The sequence below is a fragment of the Astatotilapia calliptera genome, chromosome 7 (assembly GCF_964374335.1).
Source record: "Astatotilapia calliptera chromosome 7, fAstCal68.1, whole genome shotgun sequence".
Lineage (NCBI taxonomy): Eukaryota > Metazoa > Chordata > Actinopteri > Cichliformes > Cichlidae > Astatotilapia > Astatotilapia calliptera.
Window position 1 is genome coordinate 24471567 of NC_137428.1, and position 25325 is coordinate 24496891.

At 41.6% G+C, this 25325-nt stretch overlaps 1 protein-coding gene across 2 annotated transcripts in view; it reads left to right on the forward strand.

The window, feature by feature from the left end:
- ric1 (RIC1 homolog, RAB6A GEF complex partner 1) overlaps positions 1-25325 on the forward strand; it is a 43074-nt gene that overhangs the window by 6597 nt on the left and 11152 nt on the right. For both annotated transcript variants that reach the window (XM_026173795.2, XM_026173796.2), the window contains exons 3-6: positions 15784-15863; positions 19353-19460; positions 22922-23067; positions 23194-23330. In XM_026173795.2, the coding sequence (XP_026029580.1) occupies positions 15784-15863; positions 19353-19460; positions 22922-23067; positions 23194-23330 (471 nt within the window). The remainder of the gene's footprint in view (positions 1-15783; positions 15864-19352; positions 19461-22921; positions 23068-23193; positions 23331-25325) is intronic.

Sequence of the window (25325 nt, forward strand, 5' to 3'; positions counted from 1 at the left end):
GGATGCCCACAAGTAGCAGCATTTATGAGTGTAAATAAATGGGTGTTTTCCATCCTCCTTTTGCACTGAGCCACTTCCTACTTTGAAGAGCGAGTCGATTGAAAAAGGTGCCACCAGCAGCAGCAGGAGCGTTATGGTGCTCTAGTTGTGACACAACGTAAGTCAAAAGTTGACACAAACGTAGCCTCGTTATCTTTCCTTGAAATTTAAGGAAAAGTATAACATGACTGCGTAACATCTTAGTTTAAAAATAACTAATGCTGAAATGTATCTTCCTTCCTCTATTGGTTTGTCTTCGATCGAGTTTTATAACTAGCTCCTTAAAGCCCTGCTTTTCCACTACGTAACCAAATCAATAATTTCCATCCACTGTTTGCTCTTCGTGTCATGGTGGGGGGATCATTTGTTTACTTTTTGGTTGCACGTCACCAGCTGCTAGCATCTCGTCATTTACAGCCTGATTGTGCTCAACTGTATGTTTTTTGCCTCAAGTGATGAAACACGTTAGTTGTTTCCATCTTTAGTGGGAGCAGTGCTTTGTTGGAGGTTATTGAAGTAGCTCCCTTTTTAGTTTACTAAAGTGTCATCAGAGGCTGACACACGGCTCTTGCTGTCAGACTTGCCTGGTTGGACACACTAGGGAACATACTGTACATGCGCGGTTGAAGTAAAAGTTTATGCTGGGATCGGTGTTTTACATGACTGTCTGAAATCGCTAATAACATCTTTATGTGTATTATGGTTAGTTTGTGCAACATTAATCACTTTTCTTACCAGTGAATCTCAATATTTGATAGAGACAGATGATGACTGTTGGGATTTGTTACATATGGAGATTTAATTAGTGGTTCTAAGATGCTTGTGGATGTAGCACTTTTACAATAATATTAGTATGACTAATAATGTGTTTGATCAGTTGAAGTCTTTGTTGTGGAGTCTGACAGCAGTGGGGAGGAAAGACCTGCGAAATCTCTCCGTCTCTGTCTCCTTCAGCCTGCCACTGAAGGAGCTGCTCAGTGCTGTCAGAGTCTCCTGCATGGGGTGGGAGATGTTGTCCAATAGGGATGAAAGCTTAGCCACCATTCTCCTGTCACTCACCACCTTCACTGGGTCCAGAGGGCATCCTAGAACAGAGATGGCCCTGCGGATCAGCCTGTTCAGTCTCTTCCTATCCCCAGCAGAGATGTTGCCACCCCAGCAGACCACACCATAAAAGATGGCTGAGGCCACCACAGAGTCATAGAAGGTCTTCAGGAGTGGGCCCTCCACTCCAAAAGACCTCCGCAGCAGGTACAGCCTGCTCTGACCTTTCCTGTAGAGGGCGTCTGAGTTATGAGTCCAGTCCAGTTTGTTGTTCAGATGAACACCAAGGTACCTGTAGCTGTCCACAGCTTGTCCATACCTTGGATGTTCAGTGGTTGCAGTGGAGGATGTTTGTGCCTGCGGAAGTCTACCACCAGCTCCTTGGTTTTACTGGTGTTGATCTGTAGGTAGTTCAGCTGGCACCAGTCCACAAAGTCTTGAGTCAGTCCTCTGTACTCCTTGTCGTCCCCATCAGTGATGAGGCCGACTATTGCAGAGTCATCAGAGAACTTCTGCAGAAAACACTGGGTGGAATTGTGGGAGAAGTCTGCAGTGTAGATGGTGAAGAGGAACAGAGCCAGAACCGTTCCCTGTGGGGCCCCCCGTACTGCAGACGACTCTGTCCGACACACAGCCCTGAGTTCTCACATACTGTGGTCGGTCGGTGAGGTAGTCCAAAATTCAGGTAGTGAGGTGATGGTCCACTCCAGAGTTCTCCAACTTGTCCTTCAGGACCGTGGGAAGAATAGTGTTGAAGGCACTGGAGAAATCAAAGAACATGATTCTCACAGTGCTCCCAGCGGTCTCCAGGTGAGCGAGGGAACGATGTAGGAGGTGAATGACGGCAATAGCACTGAAACACAGTTGCTGAGCAGTCCACGTCATCAGACATCACTTTCAGTCACACATACTGCAGCGTTAACTATGGTGTGATATTACTGTGAAGTTTGCATGTTTAAGGTCTATAATATAACAGTAAATATAACATTAAGTCAAGAAAAATAACACTTTGTGGATAAAAATAAGGCAGAATCGCACAAGCGACATAAACCATATGGCCTCGCTATTCAATAATAGATATTTTAAAGATCATTTTGGGTACCTGTTGTGAGTATTTGTACATCAGTGTTCACAATTCTGGCGTTTTTGATTGAAAAACATGAACTCTTGACATACTGTCATGTCCACGTGTTTCAAAAAAGCAAGTTTGAAGCTAAACACGCTTTGACTTGTGTCAGGTCTACAACTTTCAAAAGGCCACAAGCAGCTCCGGGTTTAATGCTGCACGAACGGAATAGCCTGCAGCATTCAAAAAGTCTACTGCAGCTGTTTAAGTAAATAACGGCAAAACATCAACAACGACGCGAAGAATTGTAAAAGTGTCGACAGTTTGAGATAATTTAGACAAGATTAACTTGAGAGGGGCTCAGCGTGCTGAAAAGCACAGGGAATGTCGAAGGGGGACTAGTTGCGGAAGAACAGAAAGGATTTTACAGTGACGCAACAATGTCTGTGCTGTGGTTACACTTTGCTCCTAATCTATAGTGTCATACGGTACTTTATCCTTTGCTGAACACTGATTAAGTATGCAGTTGGCTTGAAGTGAAGCAAATTGTTCTCTGCCAAAGTGGAACTGTAATGCCCTGCCAAACCAGCCTGGCCTCATTGCAAAAAAATAAAAATAAAAATTAAATGGTCACAAAAAATATCGATTTATTTGACTCTTTTTATGGACATCAGGGACGACTTTATAACTAACGTATATCAAGAGGAAGTATATTTTGTGTCTGTAGCACGTTGTCTAGATTCTTCAGTGGCCATGCTTTATTATGGTAACAGAGACGATAAAGCTTTAAAGAAATGGCAACTCAAACCATATTTTTGTGTGAGTTTTTGTTGCTTAAATGTAACCATTTTAATGATAATTTGGGAATGGTGGAGTGATTCACTCCCCCACCCCACCACTCAAGCCTTCAAATTTGGATTTGTTTGGGAGTGGGGTTTCACTATTAGGACAAAAATCATTTTGGTGACCAAAAAAAAAAAAAAGAAATTTTATGTTAAAGAGCACTAATAAGTAGATTAGAAGTTGTACAAAATGATATCACGTTTGTAGAGATGTTATAATTGTCCAGAGGATCTTACCATGTTACTCCCCTGTCAGATAGGACGTAGAAAACATGGTAATGTCTGCGGAGATGAAATGTTCTTCCACCATCTGTTAGCATTTAAGCACACATGCTTATTGATATTAGTTTAGACAGATATTTCCTTTACTGTCACATCTCCACATCTTAAAAGTGTGTGTGTGTGTGTGTGTGTGTGTGTGTGTGCGTGTACATCTGCACGCTGTAAAGTATACATTTTCAATTGTAATCACTGGTACATGTTGCCTGTGACCCCTCTCTGTGTTGAACTAATGTCTTCTTCAGCAACGTAACAGACGGACGTTGCATCTGTTCTATCAAACATACTGATGCACATAAAGAAGGATGAGCAGTGTTAGTGGAATCGGGCTGTTTCTCTTTTTGCATGCAAGATAAGATAGAGCTTGTGGGGATAAATGTTTGATAGGAGCTCATCTCATATATTATCATCTAGTTCCATTCAAAATTTCCTACCTTGATACCTGAGCAGGAATGCCTACTGTACATACAGGAAGTCATTGGTTACAGTTGGTCATGATTGTTAGCTGAGCTACTGGGATAACTGTCTGATGGAAGTGTCAGGTTGAGTAACCTCACAAAACAAGTGTCTAAGTCAGAAGATGAGTCAAGCGGGTTCTAAAGGCCATGTGATCAGCAACACATAGCACGACTGCCAAGACAGAAAACAAAAGGATAGGCATCAAAACAACCGGCACACAGAGCATTGATTCATTAGGATCATTAGTGTCTGCTCCAAAAAATCCACTGCTTTGTGTTTGGGTGTGCTAGTATCCATGCTTGCAGAGGCATGCAGCCAGAGGATGAGGAGTTTTAATTGTGTAATTTTTATATGTACTTTGAGTTTTTTCTTAATATATACACTAACTGGCCACTTTATTAGTTACACCTTGCTAGTTCTGGGTTGGACCCACTTTTGCTTTCAGAACTGCCTTTATTCTTCACAGCATATATTCAAGAAGGTGCTGGAAAAATTCCTATGAGATTTTGGTCCACATTGAAATGAAGGCATCACGCAGCATCACGGGCTTGATGCAGATTTGTTAGGTGATACATGATGCAATTCTCTAATTTCACAACATGCCAAAGGTGCTCTTTTGTATTGACATGTGGAGACTGTGGAGGTCATTTGAGTGCAGAAAACTCGTTTTGATGTCAAGAAAACAATTTGAGATGATCTGAACATCATGACATGGTTTGTTAATCTGCTGGAAGGCACCATCATTGTGGTCACGTAGGGATGGATGTTGAAGTAGTTTGGCTATTCTCCTTCGACCTGTGGTGTTAACAAGACATTTTTCACCCAGAGAGCTGCTGCTAACTGGACATTTTCTCTTGTTCCAACCATTCTCTGTAAGCTCTAGAGATGGTTGTGCAGGAAAGTCCCAGCAGTTTCTGAAATACTCAGTCCACCAGCAACCACATTCAAAGTTTTCTGTCTTCTCCATTCTGATGCTCACGTCTGTAAAATTTCTGTAAAATCTGTCTCAAATAATGCTATGTATGGTCACTTTGCCACTTGGCTATAAATGGCAGAATATCCCCTGTTTGTGTTTTGTGGAGTTTGGTATACCTTAGTTAGATTCCCTTGCATTTCCATGTAAAAAAACTGTCAAGGGCACAATACATTGTTCAGAGGTGTGGCAGTGTGCTCGTTTGTCCCAAAACACTACCTCTTGTTCTTGAATCCGTTCTGCAGAATCAGGTGTTAAAGAAGCTGCTCCAGTATACAAATACTGCAGTGTGCAAAGCAGATACGCTTATTCAGCAGATGCTATTTTCTGATTGGCTTTTACATCTTCCGAGCTAGAAAATATGGGGAATATGTTCCAAAAGACAGTGGAACAAATATTAGTGCAATAATCTCACCTCTCTTTCTCACTCACCTTTTTTCCTTGCTGCAAGAGTGCCAAAGTATACATGAATGAATGTTATGAACGTGTCTGAGAAAGCAGTAAGTCCCAGGCTCGGTCTGTCGGCACAACAGGGAGCAGGTGCAGAAGTTAAAAATACTAGGGCCCACACACCACTCACTTCCTGGGTTTACTTACTGCTGAAAGGAGTTATGTTCATGCACTTCATTTGTTTGGCAAAGATGATGCAACCATAAGAAGTCATCGAGGCTTACAGGTCTCAAGTTTGCTTGAAGCATTCACAGGATTTGTGGTGTCTTGACAAGCTGCTTATTCACAATGCCATAAATCCTCACACCTTCATTAGCACTGCAGTTTAATTATAGAGGGAACAGATTTGGACTGCAGAACAATAAAAGCCACCATTGCCCAGGCAGTAGTCCTTAATTCAGCTACCAGCTGTTTTCCAGATGTTTGACTGCAGGCCTTGAGGCTAACTAAACCATAGCTATGACTATCTTTAGCTCAGTGTGTGTCTGTGAGTATGAGAATGACAGAGAAATAAGTAAAGCAACTGACAGAGCAGGGAGAGGGATGGACTTCTGCGTGTGGTTGGCGTCAAGAAAGGATGACGTTCTTCAGACACGGGAAATACTTCTTACCATTTAGCTTTTCTCGTGTGTGTGTGTTTTGGGATCTTTCCGAGGCCAACGTGTTCCCTCTCTGTTTTTAGTCTCTCACACTGCAGCACTCAGGAAAGTGTTTTCACCAAAGACTGACCAAGAATACGGTGCAATTTTCTATCACACAGATGCACAACATACATAGTTATATTACTAGCATACATTTATAAACACATTCTAAAATGAAAAAGGATTAGGGTCAAAAGGGTTTCGTTTTATTTTGGTTTTTAAAGAAGGAACTGAAAGCTAAAAGTAAAGAGTCAGCAGTTTCAGCACTGTATCATATTTTGTAAACACAGGCAGCGCTCATTCCTGTTTTATCTTTAACATTCTGTGTGTTTATATAATACGTGTGCGATTGTGCATGTTCGTGTCTATGGGATAATGTGGCTTGTTATAAAAAGTGCTTTAGATGCTCAGTTAATGCGGAAAAGCGCTATATAAAAGTAACCGTAAACTATGTCCTATAACTAAAATATAGCTGTAATATTAGCTATATATAAATGTGATTATGTCCTATATAATTAATATAATAATAATAATAATAATGGATTCGATTTATATAGCGCTTTTCTAGGCACCCAAAGTGCTTTACAATACCACTATTCATTCACTCTCACATTCATACACTGGTGGAGGCAAGCTACAGTTGTAGCCACAGCTGCCCTGGGGCAGACTGACAGAAGCGAGGCTGCCATATCGCGCCATCGGCCCCTCTGGCCAACACCAGTAGGCAAGTAGGGTAAAGTGTCTTGCCCAAGGACACAACGACCAGGACAGAGAGCCCAGGGATCGAACTGGCGACCTTCCGGTTACAGATGCGATTCCCAACCCCCTGAGCCACCGTCGCCCCGTTATGTAGTTATTACATAACTACATAATTATAACTATAAAACTATATCATATATGATAACATCCTATAACTATATATTGTTGGTGCATTTAGTTTACAACTTATATTGAGTTACTGTTACTTTTTGTCAAGTGTAGTTTGGTACACTTGTTGCAGTTAATAATTTGAGCTTTATTTTTGAAGTAATGAACTCCTCTGCACAAAGAGTCATGTGACTGGTGCTGTGATCTTGATTTCAGTTATGTGTTGTTTAGGTGTTTATACTAGTGGATGTAAGTAGTGGTTTCCGGTGTTGGGCTGTTACAGGCCCTAAGAGTGAGACTCTCATAGCGATGACTGTTTCCCAGTCGGGTCAGTGTGTAAGTGTACTGGGCACAGGAATGCAACAAAAAACAAACCAAACAATCAGAAACAGACTTGATGAGGGTGGCCTGAGGGCCTGACGTCCTCTAGTGGCTTCTGTGCTCCCTGTGCGGCACTGTGGAGCCAGCTTGCCATAAAATACCAGGATTGGCAGGTCCACCGCTCACGCTCTGCGCTTTTCACAGATGAGAGCAGGTTAACCTTGAGTCTGGAGAAGCCGTGGAGAATGTTGTGCTGCCTGGAACATTGGTCAGCATGACCGGTTTAGTTGGGCTCGCATGGGACTGTGTATTGTTATGTTTTGACCCACCTGATGCTGCCAGGTTCAGTGTGAGACTGTCCAGGAGCTTAATTATGCTCTAGTCCCGATCTGGGAGGAGATGCCCCAGGATGCCATCCATCGTCTCATTAGGCGCATGCCCCGATGCTGTAGAGCAAGCACTCAAGCATATAAGCCCCATACAAATGAATAGTTATGTCTATAACTTCTGTTCCCTGAAGGAGAGGAAAGAGGTTTCTTCGCGTGGCTTGGCTGAAGAAACCTTTATTCACGCCTTTAAGGCAGATGACGTGTGATGACACGCGCACGGCCCCGCCTGCATATATAGCCGCTGTCATCACAGTCATCCCTCAGTTTGATAGCCGCTCTTCACCGAGCCAAACTGCTCAGTGGGGCCACCTTGTGTTGTACCTCATTTCTCTCCTTCAGGGAACAGAAGTTATAGACATAACTATTCGTTCCCTTTCAGTCGATTCACTCGGTACAACACATAAGTATGGGACATATATACATGCCCTGCAGAGCAGCCACCGAACCGGAATCGGACCACCACATCTTTAGTGAGTGGTAGACCCAGCGGAAAGGACAGCATGAGCCACCGAAGGGGCTGTAACGTCCAACCGATAAAACCGCACAAAAGTGTGCGGTGATGCCCAACTAGCTGCCGCACAAATATCAGCTACAGGCACCCCTTTAAAAAGAGCTCATGAGGTCGCCATCCCCCTGGTGGAATGAGCTCTCACCCCGTGGGGCAAAGCAAGACCTCTGGTGCCGTATGCCAGTGAGATAGCTTCTATAATCCAGTGGGACAGCCTCGGTTTCGACAGAGCTCTACCTCTATTTGGATTAGCGAAGCAGACAAACAGCTGGTCACATAAACGCACATTCTGAGTGCGCTCAATGTAGGTGCGTAGCACATGCACTGGACAAAGAGAATGCATCCTCCTCTGCTCCTCAGATGCAAAAGGAGGGGAGCAAAAGCTCAGCAACTCAAACTCCATTGAGCTATAAAATGCAGGCATGATCTTGGGAAAATAGGCAGCATTTGGACGCAATACGACCTCGTGGCCATCAGGAGAGAACTGTGTGCAGGAGGGATGCACAGACAGCGCATGAAGGTCACCCACTCGCTTTGCCAAAGCGAGAAGTAATGCAGTCTTATATGAAAGAAATTTCATATCCACAGACTCAATGGGTTCAAACGGGGGCTACAAAGGGCCTCCAGCACCAAAGACAAGTCCCAAGCAGGGACACTGGACTTAAGCACGGGCCTCAGCCGGTGAACTCCTTTCAGAAAACGTATGGCGAGGGGATGTGCACCTAGTGTCACCCCGTCAAAGCCAATATGACAAGCAGATATAGCTGCTAAATAAACCTTAATTGTCGAAAATGAAAGGCCCTTATCCAGCAGCTCCTGCAGGAATGTCAAAACATCCACAATAGAGCACTGAAATGGGAGTGTGGCGGTCCTGGCACCATTGCTCGAAGGCTCGCCATTTGTAAGCGTACAAGCCTCTAGTAGATGAGGCCCTAGCGCTCTGAATTGTCGCTATCACACTAGGTGGCAAACCCTTAGCAATCAAGTTTAACCTCTCAGCAGGTAAGCATGAAGGCGCCACAGGTCTGGGCGCGGATGAAACACTTCTGCACAAGCCTGAGAGGGGAGATCCCTGTGGAGAGGAAGCTGCCAAGGACTCGCTGCTAGCAGGCTGATTATCTCTGCATACCACGACCTTGTGGGCCACCAAGGGGCCACTAGAATCAGAGAGAGGGAATGCCGACGCGCTCTCTCTAGAACTGGAGATATAATTTCTACTGGGGGAAATGCATACAGGAGCACGTCTGGCCATTGGTGCGCTAGCGCATCCAAGCCCAAGGGTGCATCATGGTCAATTATGGAGAAGAACAGGGGGCAGTGAGTATTTACCCTGGAAGCAAAAATATCTATTTGCTTCCAGGGTATCTAGGTCCCAAATCTGAGCCACTATTAAAGGGTGTAACCTCCGTTCTCTCACCAGAGGACCCCCCCTGGAGAGAAGGTCCGGCCCCAGGTTTGGGTGGGTGGGTGATTAAACTGAGCGAGGCAGCGATGAAACGCGGCCACTCTGTGCTCCGACAAACGTGCGTGGCTGGAAAGCGCGGATTCAGCGAGGTGAAGAGCGTAAGAACTGAGGGATGACTGTGATGCTATATGTGCAGGCGGGGCCGTGCGCGTGTCATCACACGTCATCTGCCTTAAAGGCGTGAATAAAGGTTTCTTCAGCCAGGACACGCGAGGGCATGATATCCCATTCTTACGTGTTGTACCGAGTGAATCGACTGAAGGGGAACTACTGAATTCCATTTTGAGTTTTTGCAATCAGAGTTTGCGTTTTTTTTTAATTTTTTATTATTATTATTATTTTTTTTTTCCTAATTTATGTCACTTTGATTTTTAGAGTTGCTTTAAACTCAGCCCTCTATAAGATGATCATTTTTATTACCATCAAACGATGGCGCATCCTCTTATTTCTGACATCTTTACCAGTCCATATCAGTGTAAATATCCCAGCACAGGTTTTTTCCTCCTGAGGTCTGATGTGTTTTCAAAGTTTCTTTAATTTTTTTAGCAGTGTGAATTAAGATTATGTGATTTTAGCTTCTTTAGACATCCATAATAAGTTGATGTAACTCACTACTGTTTTTTTGAAAATATTTTTATTGAAAAAAGAAAACAACAGTACTTGCGGTTACCGAAATACAATCAACCCTTCTTCATTTTCCTAAGTAAATAAACTTATATAAAACAACGCATTCTAAAACACAGCCATCAAACATGTGAGAGGAATATAACAGTAACAGAAGTGCATTTAAACAGGCAATTCCTCTAGACTAGCAAAATAAGAGATAAAGGGTTGCCACTTGTGAAAAAATTTGGCTGTGCAACCTCTCAACGTATATTTAATTTTTCAAGTTTTAAAAAAAAAAAACATGACATCTTTAAGCCACCGGGAAATAGTAGGATACTGAACAGACTTCCAATGCAACAATATTAGACGTCTCGCTAATAGGGATGTGAAAGCTATAATATCCTTTTGTGTGGAATCAAGTGTAAGTGAGCGAACAGGAATCCCAAATACAGCAATCAGAGGACAAGGATGAAGAGCTACCCCAAGAACAGTTGACATAATAGCAAAATACCCTGTCCAGAAACCTTGTAGCTCAGGACACAGAAAAAACATGTGGCTAAGGTGACAAGGAGAACGATGGCATTTATCGCATTTATTTTCCACTTCTGGATACAATTCAGAAAGTCTAGACTTAGAGAAATGCACCCTGTGTATGACCTTAGTAACTCACTACTGTTAAACATATCTTAATTTTCTGAGACAATAAATCTTCATATTTCTTTAAGTAAAAACCAGATTATAAAATTTAGTATCATACCAGTACCAGAGAGCTCTCTTTGCTGTAACAACCCAGTCTCACGACAGTTTATGAAATTGCCACAACATTTAATCTAGTGATTCATGTTCCGCATAACAAATTTCCAGTCTTATATTTGTGTCCTTGAACATGACTTTTCATCTGTCTCTTTTTATATGTACAAATTCATGTCCATAGACATGAAATGCTTTCCACTTTTAAAAGGCATTTGGAGGGTGGAGGTGGAGCAAATCATTTTGCCACCACTCACGAAGACCCAGGTTTGAGTGATGCACGTCACAGACGTTCGTTCGTATCACTCTAAAACACGCCAGTATTTAGCTTAGAAAAAAAAGATCAGGTTCCACTTCTTTTAAAGCTTTATTTTCTGGGTTGCCATGGTGACACCTACCCGCTTTCTCTGGACAAAATACCTGCTCCTGACATGAAATCTACTTCCTATTGAAATGCATTCCTTTCAAGCTGTCAGTGTTCACTGACACAAAAAACTCTCAAAACAAAACGTGACAGAAAGAAATGGACAGGTTTTTTTTTTTTTGGTTTTTGGTTTTTCCAGCCGCTTCATGTTTTGTTCTGAGACTGCAGGTTGTATCAGATTTTGCTTTTTGTTGTGGCCACTCCTTGATCACAAAGAAATGTTGCATTTTGATTTATTTCCAATGGTTTATTAAAAAAGAAATGTGCTTACTGTTTACGATGCTAATGATTAAATCAATATGAATTTCCACATTTAAACAGCGCCCATTTTGCCTCCGTTCACCTGGCACTTCTACTCTTCTGAGTGTTAAACTCAGAGATACACAAGATTTACCTACCGCACATATTTCCTTATCTGCCACGAAAATAATGGCGATTTAGGTCTGTTATCGTCACCAGTCTTGTAGTTGTTCATCAAGAGCAGCACACTGATTGCCGTTCAGATAGCTAGACTTGCCATGGTTCATTTAGGACTGTTAACATCTGTGTGTACCTTGAAACCACACTCGGTAAGACTTAACACGCAAGAGCTGTAGATCAACTTTACACATCTGTGCTCTGCTATTGCATTATTTATACTTGTTTGTAATCCAAACTGAAAGGTATCTAATATTTGCAGATCGTAATAGTTTGCATCCATTTTTTTTTCTTCTCTTTTTTTGTTATAATGCACTTAACACTGCGGTGTTCCCTCGAGTTTATGTTCCTGTGTACTTGTGGAGCCTGTTCAGACATGCAGAAGAGCAGCTCATCGTGCTTTCTGTGTACACTCTTTCTGCTGACTTGTTACTTTTGCAGCAACAACTTTCAAAGTCTTTCGTTCCGCTTGCAACACTGAACTGGAGCACTTAGCAGTCAGCTATTACCCACTTTTCATTTCAGTGTTTGAGTGGGCTTCTTCCTCTCTTTATTTGACTTTTTTGTCCTTTAGTCTGTCCTTTCTGATCTTCCTCTTTTTCTTGTCTTTTTTAAATACAATGCTAAGTCACAGCTTGTGCTATCAAGCTGAAGAAGAGGACGATTTAAGTGACAAAAGTGAAAGCAACACACCAGTGCACTGAAGTCATTTGATAATAAATGATAGATTTCTCTCACGTGATTCACTTTTTCATAAGACTCTACTGATCACAACATGAGCACAATAGGATACCAAACATGTTACTCTGAGGTTTCTTTAGATGCATCCTGTTTTACAGGCCTGTTTAAAAACATTTCAGGGCCTCACTGTTGTCCATAAATGCTGCAGCTTGAGTTTGTGACTGCTATTAGTGAGACGGCATAGATGGAAAAAACAAAAGTGACTAGCAACTTCCCCTGCCCTGGGTCACTGACTGCCTTTGAATTGCAGTGCCTGCTTGTTTATTGGGTTTCAGCTGAGAATGACTGGCATCCTGCCTCTTCCTGTACTGTTATATGTGCATGTGTGAACCCACCAAGAGTCCTAGAAACACGGGATGCATCCCAATTGAGGCCTTCGTCTGCAATTGCTTTCATCACGAGCGCTCACTTATCAGATAGGACAGGTTGAAATAAAGCTAATCAAAGGCCCATGAATGGATGAATGGATGTCTGAGCGCTTTTATGTGTTAGTGTGATCAAAACTACAGGTTAAAGGGAGGAGATGATAAGAGTGGGGGACACTACTGAAGTTCATCATGAGTTGCCAAGTTTTTCTGCTTCTGCAGCTTCCCTCCCATCTTTGATATTTCAGCGAGATTCCCTGCAGTTCACATGCTAGTGTCCCTCGCATTTCCATTTTTATAAATTTCCTCGGGGGGAGAAAGCCTTGTTTGTTTACTCCATGTTATAACTGGCTGTGTGCCATATTTCTCATTGCCCTCCACACTGTCCGTTTCTATTCCTGCTTGATTTGCGCCTTCCCCAATGCTGCAGAAGGTTTTTGTAACTGAGCCACATAACTATATTTAAATTTATGGCTCTCGATGATAAAATTATAGTCTTTAACAGAAGGCTTTGCCACAAGTCTGAAAACTCAAGCGGTTTAACAAAGTCCAAACATTTTCTGCTGTTACAATAGTAGATGTGAAGAATTGTGCATCCTTTGCTGGAGGGTGAACTCTGTAAATGCTTGTATTTGTATGTGGATCACACAAGCATGTGAGGCTATTATAACTAACTAGGTCATTGTGATGAGACTACTGTTCATCTAAACTATATATAGTGCTAAAATGAAAATGATGAAGAGGCTGTTTTGTCTCTGTAGCCTGAATGCACAATGATTTTCCTCAGCAGACTAACAGAGAATTCTCCAAGCCCACTCATCCCTCTTTAATTCACTTACACAGTAAATTAGACTCTTGATACACTCTTAAAGGGAAGATCATGATGATAGAGGGGAAATGAAGTGCAGGTGATTCAGCAATTCATTACATTTTTTGTAGAGTATTTTGTGATTCAAGTAAACATCTTTGTGTGGTGATTTCATGTGCACATGTGCAGCCTTTTTACTTTTATTAGTGATGATTATCTCATACTGTTTAGACATGAAAATGTAATCTATGAAGGTTATGTTTAATGCAGCATCACTTCATTCCTTAATCAGTCTTCAAGGCTAAATGTGGTGCCGTGAGAAACATCTGTTTTACGGGTAACTACCACAGTGGTGGTTTTGAGTACGTTGGCAGGTGTTTTGTGTGTCTGGATTCTCCGTGTGGTAGCATCCCCACTGTGCAAGATGAATCTTTACAGCTGTGTAGTTGAGATCAAAATGAAGGACTTGTTGGAAGACTTGCAGATTATCAGCTCAAGAAGTAGTGAATATAGTACTGCAGAAGTAGGAAGGTCAAGAAAATACCTGTGATGAGGCTGCTGTGATCCCATCGCCAGGGGATCTGTTTTTAACTCATCCAGGCACAGGACTGGCGAGCTTATGCCACAGTAAGTTCACAGGAATAGCTGGTAATCCTCTAGAATTAATCAAACTTGCATACCGTGATTACCTAATCAGGTCTGCACACAAACTGTGCTTGATGTCAAAGTCAGATTTGTTGTTTTATGGGTTATAAGCTATGAAACATTCTGGTTTTAACGTTATCCATTAATTAATGAACCCTGTAAATGATACTTTAAATCTCTAGTTTTCACATTCAGGTCTCTGTGAGCGAGTCTTGAGAAGTGAGCGTATGAAGCAGACCTTTTTTGTTACTGTATTCTGATCTTTTTTTAGAGTTAATGCATTTTGCAGTGCTGTTGGTTTGCAGTTTTTCTTATTTTTACCCATCACTAAGATTTTCAAGATCCAAGGCTGCTGATGGCTTTAACAGGCCTCAGTCTGGCTCTCTTTGTCGGTTTCTGGAAATTACCTTTTCTTCTTCCTCTTGGCTTTTCTTAAAGCTGTAGTAACAGCACTGTCACCACACTAGTAAAACCGTAAAGGGTTACTGCCATAGTCAGAGCAAAATACTGCCCTACACTGGAGCTCAGCTCAGGAGACCATAAGCAGAAGAATTTGAGTTTAGTTTGGTCATATTCGAGCACCGCAGCAGTCTTTATATGCAAACCTTGGATCGTTAACGCAGACACTGGAGTCAAGATCAGGTTTCGTGTCATGTTTCATTCCACAAGCTCTCAGTTTCAGCCGTTTCCTACAGAGCTCTTTGCGTGTGTGTTGTGGAAAAAGTACAAGAAAATGCTGTACAGAGCTTTCGGTGTAAATGGGCTGTTTTGAAATGCTAACAAAATTGTGATTGTCAGTTTTTTCTTAGCCTATATAACTTTGAACTGTCTCAACAGTTGAGACGGTTCAAGCTTGTGCCATGAAGGGTCGCGGCACAGATGTGTGCAGTTGGATGTTTATTGTTCTATTGTGTCTGTGATGGTGTTACAAATATAGATATGGAAAACAACTTGGGCATTAATTAAATACCCGAAAAACCTGATCAAAATTTTTTTTTTCTAGCATGTTTGTGTAGGTAATACTTGTAGCCGAACACCACATCAGATGGTCTAGCTGCGTCATTTTTCTTAAGATAACCACTATGATTATAAAAACATAATAACGTTAATTATAAAAGGCCTTTAAACTTATCACAATTATCCACTTCTGCAGTGATTGTCATTGCAGACCTGTTGTTCCAGACCTGCAGCTTCAGTGTTTTCCGTTCTGTGATTTTAAGCTTCCTCCCTTCCTTGCTTCCTCCTCCACCCTCCTGCTGTGATGTGGGCTTTTCTTTCTCTGTTCTTTCCATTATCTAGTCTTCATAAAGTGTTCTTTATTAATTGACATGATCTGATGGCACATGAAAAGGAGCGCCCAGCTATGGAAACAGTTTCACTGTAACAACAACAACAACAGTGCTCGATTCTTACTGTAGCCAAATTATGGTGAGACATTACGAGCAGAAACTGTGTAAAGTCCATATATACTCACAGAAATGTGCAAAAAGGCTACTTAGTCAGACTTTATCTGTGCTAAATTAGAAACCCGTCACTGACAAGGGCTTCAGACTTAATCTGTTATAGTTTCTGTTGTTGTCTGAAAAGGCACTCATCTTATTGTCTCGCACCTTTTCCTCATTTTTCCTGTCAACAGTTACGTTTATGATGTTTTAATGACTTTTCCCCCCCTCTCTGTTTTCAGACTGCCAAAGGCTACATCCTTTTGTTTGATGTGCTTGGTGGAGGGGATGACAAGTACCTCTATGAGCCTGTCTATCCAAAGTGAGTGCGCCACACATTCAGACTACTTTTAAAGAGCTATCGAACCATTGTTTGATAAATGTGTTTAAGATCCCCATTAGTATCAAAGAGGGTTATAAACAGTGCGTGCTTGAAGACGAGCCTACCTTGTGATTGACATTTTGCTGCGGTTTAAGCAGCATCACTCCATTTGTGTCTTTGGGTACACAGAAAGAGGAACGGTGGGAATTTTGTGGGCTTGTCTACAGTCTGTTGACACAGAAAAGAAAAGGGAACAACAGCAACGCTCACAACAAATAGAAGGCGGGGAAAAAATTGAGATCAAAAGACACTCATGAGAAACACAAATGACCATCTGCACAACTGTGCTAGGTGTTTTAGGCAGATCCACCCCTCACTCTTCATAACAGGTTTGCAGTAACAGAAGTATGAGCCACACAGGCCTTAGAGACTGGTCACTAACCAAATCTGTATTCCCTGATTCGCTTTGGCAAGTGGTTGCTGCCTGCTGCTGAGTGAAATCTGTAACAAAGATCACAAAAAATCTCCTTGTAATTGCTTTTGCGACTCATTTTTGTGGGGTTTCAATTAGGTGGTAGTACCTTGTACCAGGTAAAAACTACAATCGGAGAGCCTCTGCTTCAATGAAAAAGCTGTACCTTGCTGCTTCAAGCATCATGTTATAAAGGCCACAGCTGTGAGTTTAAAGGCAAACAGTTTGTGTTTCAGGTTTCTTCACAGTTTCACTTTTGTTTAGCAAGTCGTTGGAGTGGGTTTTTTTGTTTGTTTTTTTAAGGCATGTCAGTGTCTTCCATGCAAACTAGGCGCTACCAAATCAGTCACAAGGACATTATCAGTACATCATCATATACAGTGGGGCAAAAAAGTATTTAGTCAGCCACCGATTGTGCAAGTTCCCCCACCTAAAATGATGACAGAGGTCAGTAATTTGCACCAGAGGTACACTTCAACTGTGAGAGACAGAATGTGAAAAAAAAATCCATGAATCCACATGGTAGGATTTGTAAAGAATTTATTCGTAAATCAGGGTGGAAAATAAGTATTTGGTCAATAACAAAAATACAACTCAATACTTTGTAACATAACCTTTGTTGGCAATAACAGAGGTCAAACGTTTACTATAGGTCTTTACCAGGTTTGCACACACAGTAGCTGGTATTTTGGCCCATTCCTCCATGCAGATCTTCTCGAGAGCAGTGATGTTTTGGGGCTGTCGCCGAGCAACACGGACTTTCAACTCCCGCCACAGATTTTCTATGGGGTTGAGGTCTGGAGACTGGCTAGGCCACTCCAGGACTTTCAAATGCTTCTTACGGAGCCACTCCTTTGTTGCCCGGGCGGTGTGTTTTGGATCATTGTCATGTTGGAAGACCCAGCCTTGTTTCATCTTCAAAGTTCTCACTGATGGAAGGAGGTTTTGGCTCAAAATCTCACGATACATGGCCCCATTCATTCTGTCCTTAACACGGATCAGTCGTCCTGTCCCCTTGGCAGAAAAACAGCCCCATAGCATGATGTTTCCACCCCCATGCTTCACAGTAGGTATGGTGTTCTTGGGATGCAACTCAGTATTCTTCTTACTCCAAACACGACGAGTTGAGTTTATACCAAAAAGTTCTACTTTGGTTTCATCTGACCACATGACATTCTCCCAATCCTCTGCTGTATCATCCATGTGCTCTCTGGCAAACTTCAGACGGGCCTGGACACGCACTGGCTTCAGCAGCGGAACACGTCTGGCACTGCGGGATTTGATTCCCTGCCGTTGTAGTGTGTTACTGATGGTGACCTTTGTTACTTTGGTCCCAGCTCTCTGCAGGTCATTCACCAGGTCCCCCCGTGTGGTTCTGGGATCTTTGCTCACCGTTCTCATGATCATTTTGACCCCACGGGATGAGATCTTGCGTGGAGCCCCAGATCGAGGGAGATTATCAGTGGTCTTGTATGTCTTCCGTTTTCTGATGATTGCTCCCACAGTTGATTTTTTCACACCAAGCTGCTTGCCTATTGTAGATTCACTCTTCCCAGTCTGGTGCAGGTCTGCAATACTTTTCCTGGTGTCCTTCGAAAGCTCTTTGGTCTTGGCCATGGCGGAGTTTGGAGTCTGACTGTTTGAGGCTGTGGACAGGTGTCTTTTATACAGATGATGAGTTCAAACAGGTGCCATTCATACAGGTAACGAGTGGGGGACAGAAAAGCTTCTTACAGAAGACGTTACAGGTCTGTGAGAGCCAGAGATTTTCCTTGTTTGAGGTGACCAAATACTTATTTTCCACCCTGATTTACGAATAAATTCTTTACAAATCCTACCATGTGGATTCATGGATTTTTTTTTCACATTCTGTCTCTCACAGTTGAAGTGTACCTGTGGTGCAAATTACTGACCTCTGTCATCATTTTAAGTGGGGGAACGTGCACAATTGGTGGCTGACTAAATACTTTTTTGCCCCACTGTACCTCTGTGTGACCAGCAAGTACCCTCCTGCAACCACTCTGCAACTGGTTGAGAAATACACTGTGTAAGCTGGTGTTTACCAGGAGGACACTAACCTTTCTCTTGATTTTACAGTCGGTACTTTCATCCTTTATATACATATGCAGTGATTAGTTGAACAGGGCCCAGATTGCACTGGTTACCTCTTCTGTCAGTGATGTTTGCCTCGCTAAACTGCTGTGTCTCCATCACCTGTGTCTACATATACAGTCAACCATAAGAGAGAGAACAGGAAACGCTGCCTTGAAGTAAAACTCTTAACTTATTCACTCTGGCAACTGCAGTTGCCAGTTTAATCTTTTACTGTGTCTGTGATGCAGACTTTGACAGTGAAAGGTGGTTATGTAATGTTATGGGTGTGGTATCATTATGACTATCAACATGTGTGGGGGAGGAAAGCAGTAGCAGGTATACAGGTGCAGTTTACTAGTAAACACTCTGTTTGCTCATGATTGCATTTGCGTCATTAGAGCAGGCGGTGAAATTATAGCTGCAGTTTCTCCATTACCTCCATAGCTGATCCTCGGAGGATTAGAAATATTCAGAGCACATTCAGATTTTTCATTTATTTCTTTTTTGCAGCATTTAGCTTTTTATAACTGAAAAAAACACGTTTTCCTTTTTCTTTCTCTTTTTGCCATGAAGTGTTGATTAATAGGACCGTAAGATAATTTAAACATTCAAAATCTAAAACACAATAAAATATCCATGAAGTTTAGCAAAGTGAATACTTTTCCGTCTGCTTAGGGATGTTTGCTCTCTTCTCTTGCTAATTCTCCCATGTTTGTTCACCATATAAAGCATTTGTTTGATTGAAATGCGGCTCAAAGCGTGTACTTCACATTCCTTTAGAGCACACCAGCAGCGTTTGAGCAAGTTAGGACATATTCAGTGTTCATTGTCAGCTCTGTGACTTTGCAATTTTAGCATTTCACTGGGTTTACTTTCACGTAACTGGGAGTAAAATGTGTGTTTGGAATGATGTGGTTGCACAGAGGAAGCCCTCGTGTGAAGGTGACCCCTGGTTTTAAGGAGGAGCAATGTGCACCCGCTCTCTCTCTGGAGATGAAGAAGCCTGTGGATCTGGAGGCCCCCATCACCAGGTAGGTGCTCTCTCATACATACTTTCTTTCTGTTGTGTCTACCTGTCTGCCTCAGCCTCACACAGGCATCAGCTCACTCCCTCTCGGTCTTTGATGTGTCATCAAGCTCACATTTACACAGGCAAATTCTCCTGCACAAACACACACACTCAAGGTTTACTCACACTCTGTCTCCATTCAAGCACTCACTGTAAACTCTCAACAATGTTTATGGCCACCCCTTGAGCTTAGCTTCATCATTATCTGTTTATGTTTCCATGTAAATAACTCTTTCTTGAACCTACAAATATTTACCTGGGTATAAATGTTCTTGTTACTTTCAAAACAGTGATTTAAAATGTCGTAAATTAAACACAGGCAGGATAGCTTCCATAAAACCTGCACAACAGAATCAGAATCACTGTTGTTCTGTGTGAGCGCTAACTATAGTGTTGGATTTGAAACATTTTAAAGATTTAAGCTGTGCACAAATGCTTCTCAGGTAGTTTTGGTTTAAAATGGAGCACTGTAACAAAAAATAATTTCCCCCAGGGATCAATAAAGTATTCTGATTCTGATTCTGATTCTGATTATCAGCAGCTATTTAAAGATTAAAACATTTTTTTTAACAAATGTAGCTCTTTGTCAGCCATTTGGCTCACGGTAATGGCTCGAAAACATCTCTTCCTCTGATGGAAAGACAGTGTTGGCAGTGAGAGACAGCTCAGGTGCAAAGAGAAGCTAAAGTCCTCTGATGTGGATTTTTAACGGCAGAGGCCCACAGAGAGGAAATGCATGAATTGGCAAAAATGAATGAGAGGGAGGAGTGAGTGACAGATGAGCTAACTGATTAAAGCAAAGAAGACATAATTAATTCAAATCAGACTCTTGTTTTCTGGATAGTTTGTATTCAGATCATCACAGGGTGTTTTAAAGATGCAAATTGTCTGATGAGAATCCATCATTAGCTTTTTTGGTTTGTTTTTTCCATTATAGGTTTGTTGACTGTGCTTTCTCTCCAGATGTAACGTTTCTGTTTTGCCTGTTGCATTTTAACGAGTGTGAACTGTTTTTATTCCATTAATTAGGTCTTTAATTATGTCAGACAACCTGAAGTTCATTTAAATGGCTCAAACTCATTTGTAAAAATTAGGCAAATAGGGCTTGTAAATTTTTTTTATTTTTTACATGTTTATATCAGTGTGAAGACGGATCCATTTCCAGTCATTGTACTCTGTGTTAGCCTCGAATAACAGGGACAATTACCTAATGACCTCACTATATTTGTAGAAAAACAAATGTAAATCTTTCACGTTTAAAATGTTAAAGTCTAATCAATAAATCATCAGGACTTTGTGATGCAATGAATAAATTAAGAAAACAACAAATTAATTGATTAAAAAGTGTGACTGAATTTACACTATACAGTGAAAGTTCAGTGACCAAAGCACATGATTTCATCAATGTTACTGTAAAAGCTTTTAGTATATATTAATGAAATGGCCAGCACGTTTAGAGTACTGGGCAAAACTCTTGGGGGAAATGGGTGCTGTGATTGTTTAAAACAAGTACAAAAATGTGGTTTGTAGAGTTCTCCTCAGACTGTATGTCAGTATTTGGTGTGACCTCCTTTATTCTTCAACGTAGTCTGAACTCTCTTAGTCAAGCTTTCTTGTAATTTCTTTAAGTTGTCTTCAGGAATAGTTCTCCAGGCTTCTTGAAGGACATTCAAATCTCTTCGTTGGATGTTGGCTGCCTTTTTGTTCTGTTCTCTGTCAAGATGACCTGACACTACTTCAGTAATCTTAAGGTCTGGGCTCTGGGGAGGCCGACCTATGACTTAGAATGATCCACAGTGTGTTTTTTTTTTTGTTTGTTTTTTCCATTTAAGTATGTTTTTACATATGAACAGTTGCTAATCAGAAGCATTCCAGATGGCAATTGCATGGTGGATCAATATCTGATGGTATTTTTATTCTTCTATCAATTTAGACTAAATCTCCAACAGCACTGACTGAAATGCAGCCCCAAACCATGACTGTAGATGCACTCTCTCCTGACCTCATCTGTAAATATTGGTGATGATCTGAACCAAAAAATTTCAAATTAGGATTAATCACCCAAAAAAGACCTGGTGCCATTCATTTTCAGTTCATGTCCAGTTCTTGTGTAACTTGGCATACTTCAGCCTTTCTTCCTGTTTCTCTTCCTTAAGAATGTTTTCCTGGTAACCACCCATTTCCAATGAGGCTTCAGTGAACAGTAGATGGACCAACCAAAGGGCACGTTCTGCAAACCACTTCAAGATATGCCAACTTTGCGGTTAATGGCGCTTGCAAATTCTCTTGTTGGTGGAAAAATGAGATTTTATGCGTGTCAACGTGTTAAAATCGAAAATGAGTTCTTTGCTCAGTTGTTTGTGGAGAAACAACACTGGTTTATCCTTTCAGTTAGAGGCCATTTATGCTTAAATGATAGATAGGTCAGTGTTGAGCGGCTTAATGAACAACAACAAATAAAGAAACATTCCTGTAAAACTGATCAGGTAAGGAGTGGACTGAAAATGAGTGAAAAAGCAGCCAATGTAAAAAGAAGAACTTTGATCTTCAGAAATCGCAGAGAAATATTGCTCAAGACTATTTTCCAAAATGTATAGTTAGTGTAGCTCCCTGGACACGCAAAGTGAGGGGAGGCACTAGAACGATGGAGCCAGTCTAATACAATTGCTTTCTGCTCTATGGTGGTTTGAGTTTTGTGTTGTTTTAGTTTCTGTCTTTGTTCCAGCTATAACCCACATGTCCTGGAGCTTGACGTGTTTGACGTTTAATGAGTGACAAGAACTTTTACTGTTTCGTTTTGTCCGCCTTTTTGTTTTTGTTTGTATTGTTCCGTGTTCATCTGCCATTTCTCCTCCGCTGTCTGTGCTCGACAGAGATTACGGGGTAGTCATCTGAATTCGAGCGCTCTGTTGGCATTTCACAGGCACAGCTTGATTGTGCAGGAGATGAGTGGGTGTCTCCTGCTGCGTGAAGCTGCAGTAAAAGACGTTGCCTCCTCCACAGTGTCAGTCCACTGTGCTTAAAGCCTTTGCTTCCCTTCATTTTTCCACTTGCTCACTCTCGGCTGTTGTCGTCGTGCCTTCCTCTGTGTTAAACCTCTTACCCCTTTTTTATTTTTTTTTATTTTTAGGATACAATGAAGTACTTTACCCACACAAACACACTGTTGTTTGTTCTCTTGTGTGTTAAAAGATAGGGAGACTTGGCACTAGCAGCTACATGGCCTCATCACAGCTGCCCAGTAAAACTTTCAGTCTTCACACGGGGCACAGCTGGATGATGAATAGCCCACTGTTTTCTGTCTTGTTATGTTGTTTCTACCCTGCCTACCTAGCTCCCCCCGCTTTCTTTTACTAACTTCTTTTTTTTTTTCCCTGTTCCTTTGATTAATATTTACTTTTTTAAAAAACTTCTTCCCACTAGCCTGCAGTCCCTCCAGGAGGATTTGCTGGTGTGTACCGCAGACGGTTATCTCCATGTGCTGCATTGGGATGGGCTCGGCAGCAATGGACGCAAGGCCATCTGCCTTACTACAATCCCCTTCTCATTGGACCTGCAGTCTGCTCGAGGTTAAAAGATCAATGCACTCTGCTCAAATACAACAGAGTAACATTAAAACAAAATCAGCCTACAGTAGCTTTTCAGCCGGGAAAATGTTATCTTATAAAAGAAGTTCTCCCTCCCTGTGTATTTAGGTGGCCCTTCTCTGGACCTGGAGGGGGTTCATATCCGCTGTATGGAGTACTGTGTGACCCTGGATGGCTTTGCTGTCGTACTGAGTGACGGACGCCTGGGCTTTATCACCCCACTGAGCAACACCATCACTGCAGACGTAAGGATGCTCACAGACACGCACTGGTCACGTTAAAGCACACAGACGGTCAAAACAGTTGAATTAGTCATTTTCCACAACGGCGTAATAATCGTAGTCGAGACATTGTGCGCAGTTGGCCCTTTGTTTATGTGCAGTACACAGCAGGAGGCGGTTTGTGTCAGATCTGTTCTCACTGCTCAAACTATGTTTGGTTTAAGCGAGGGTGCTGCAGGCCGGCCACATGCCATCCAGCCGTCCGCAGTGAATTCTTGAATAATTACCTGCTCTATTTTCACATGGGCAAAATCACATTACACAGACCTTATAGTAGGGAGCTGGCAGCGTAAGGGCCATTAAATGTCCAAGACGACAGAGTCAGACCTTTGCTTTCTCACATAGCGTTCCACTCAGAAATGCTCAAGGCTGCAGTGCATGTGTGAAAACTGCTGTTGTTATGGCATTAAATAGCCAATTTATTATTACAGGACACCTGACACCACGATGATAGGAACACTATAAGCCCTATTTCATGCAGCCAAATCACTAACAGCATAATGATTTCTCTGTTTCGTGAAGATAACCATGCTTTTTATTCTGCAAATCAATTGAGTGCTCTGGTTGGCTTTTAGTAGACTAGAACAGCTTGTTTCAGGGTATAAAGTTCAGAATTTCTTCTTCTTCTTCTTCTTCTTCTTTTTTTTTTTTTGTAGTTTTGCTTCTGTAGCTTTTCAATCAGACAGTCACTATGTGATTGAAGTGCACACTTTCAGCTTCAATTCAAAGGGTTTTACGAAACCTTTATATTGACTATTTAGCAATTATGGCCATTTTTTATACACATTTACACATTCGAGTTTATTGGACAAACTAGCGTAATTTTAAATAGAGGTTGTGTTATTACTTGGATGAAAATCATTTTCAGTCAATGACTGCCTAAAGTCTCGAAAACATGGACATAGAAAGTGTTGTTTGCTCCCTGGAGATGCTCTGCTTGGCCTTTTCTGCAGTCACCTTCAGGTGTTTGTGAAGCTCCCTGCGTTCAGTTTTATCTTCAGTAACTGAAAAGCTGCTATACTCGAGTGAGATCAGGTGACAGACTTGGCCATTGAAGAATATCCCATTTCTTTGCCTTAACTTTTACAATATTCTTTGGGTCATTATCCATGTGCACTGTGAAGCTTTGTCTGTTTTGCAGCATTTGGCTGAATCTGAGCAGAGAGTATAGCCATGTACACTTCAGAGTTCTTCCTGCTACTTCTATAAACCGTTACATCATCAATAAATAGTGAGCCCGCTCCACTGGCTCCCATACATGCTGTAACACTGTAGCCACCACATTTAAAATGATGTGAGCTGATGGATCACCATCTCACACTCTTCTCTCCTTTGTCTGCTTTGTTTTGAATAAGAACCTGGTTTAAAAACTGCTTTTCACTAATTTTGAACAAATGCAAAATTTCTGTGAAACTCTTTGAATTAAAGCTTAAAATCTGCACTTTAATCACATATTGATTGTGGTGGTGATGTACAGAGGCAAAGCCACAAAAAGTGTCTGATTATGGACCTAATTTGTTTGTGTGGAAAGTTTTGAATACCATTTATTTTTATCATTTTAGTTATTTATTTATTTATTTTCCAAGATATACATTTTTAATAGTGGCAGGAATTGGTCCCTTCCTGATTTACTGTCAGAAACTCCGATATACTTGCTTTTTCACCATGCAGGAGATGCACAGCAGTACTTCCAGAGAGCAATTATGCACACTAATAATGCAACATGTTCAAGTACACACAAAGCCAGAACAAAATGTTATTAATAATATTGCGGTAATGACTCAGTTACAGAGCTTGCGGCTTTTAGTGTTCTTGGCACGGTGAAGACCGAAATGACCATCAGGAAAAACATTTTCTTGCATCTCAGTTTACAGTTAATATTTTGGCTGGAAAATAGACAGTGGGTGTTGATTTTTAACATCAAGACATAAATGTCAGATACAAATTGTGACCAATCGA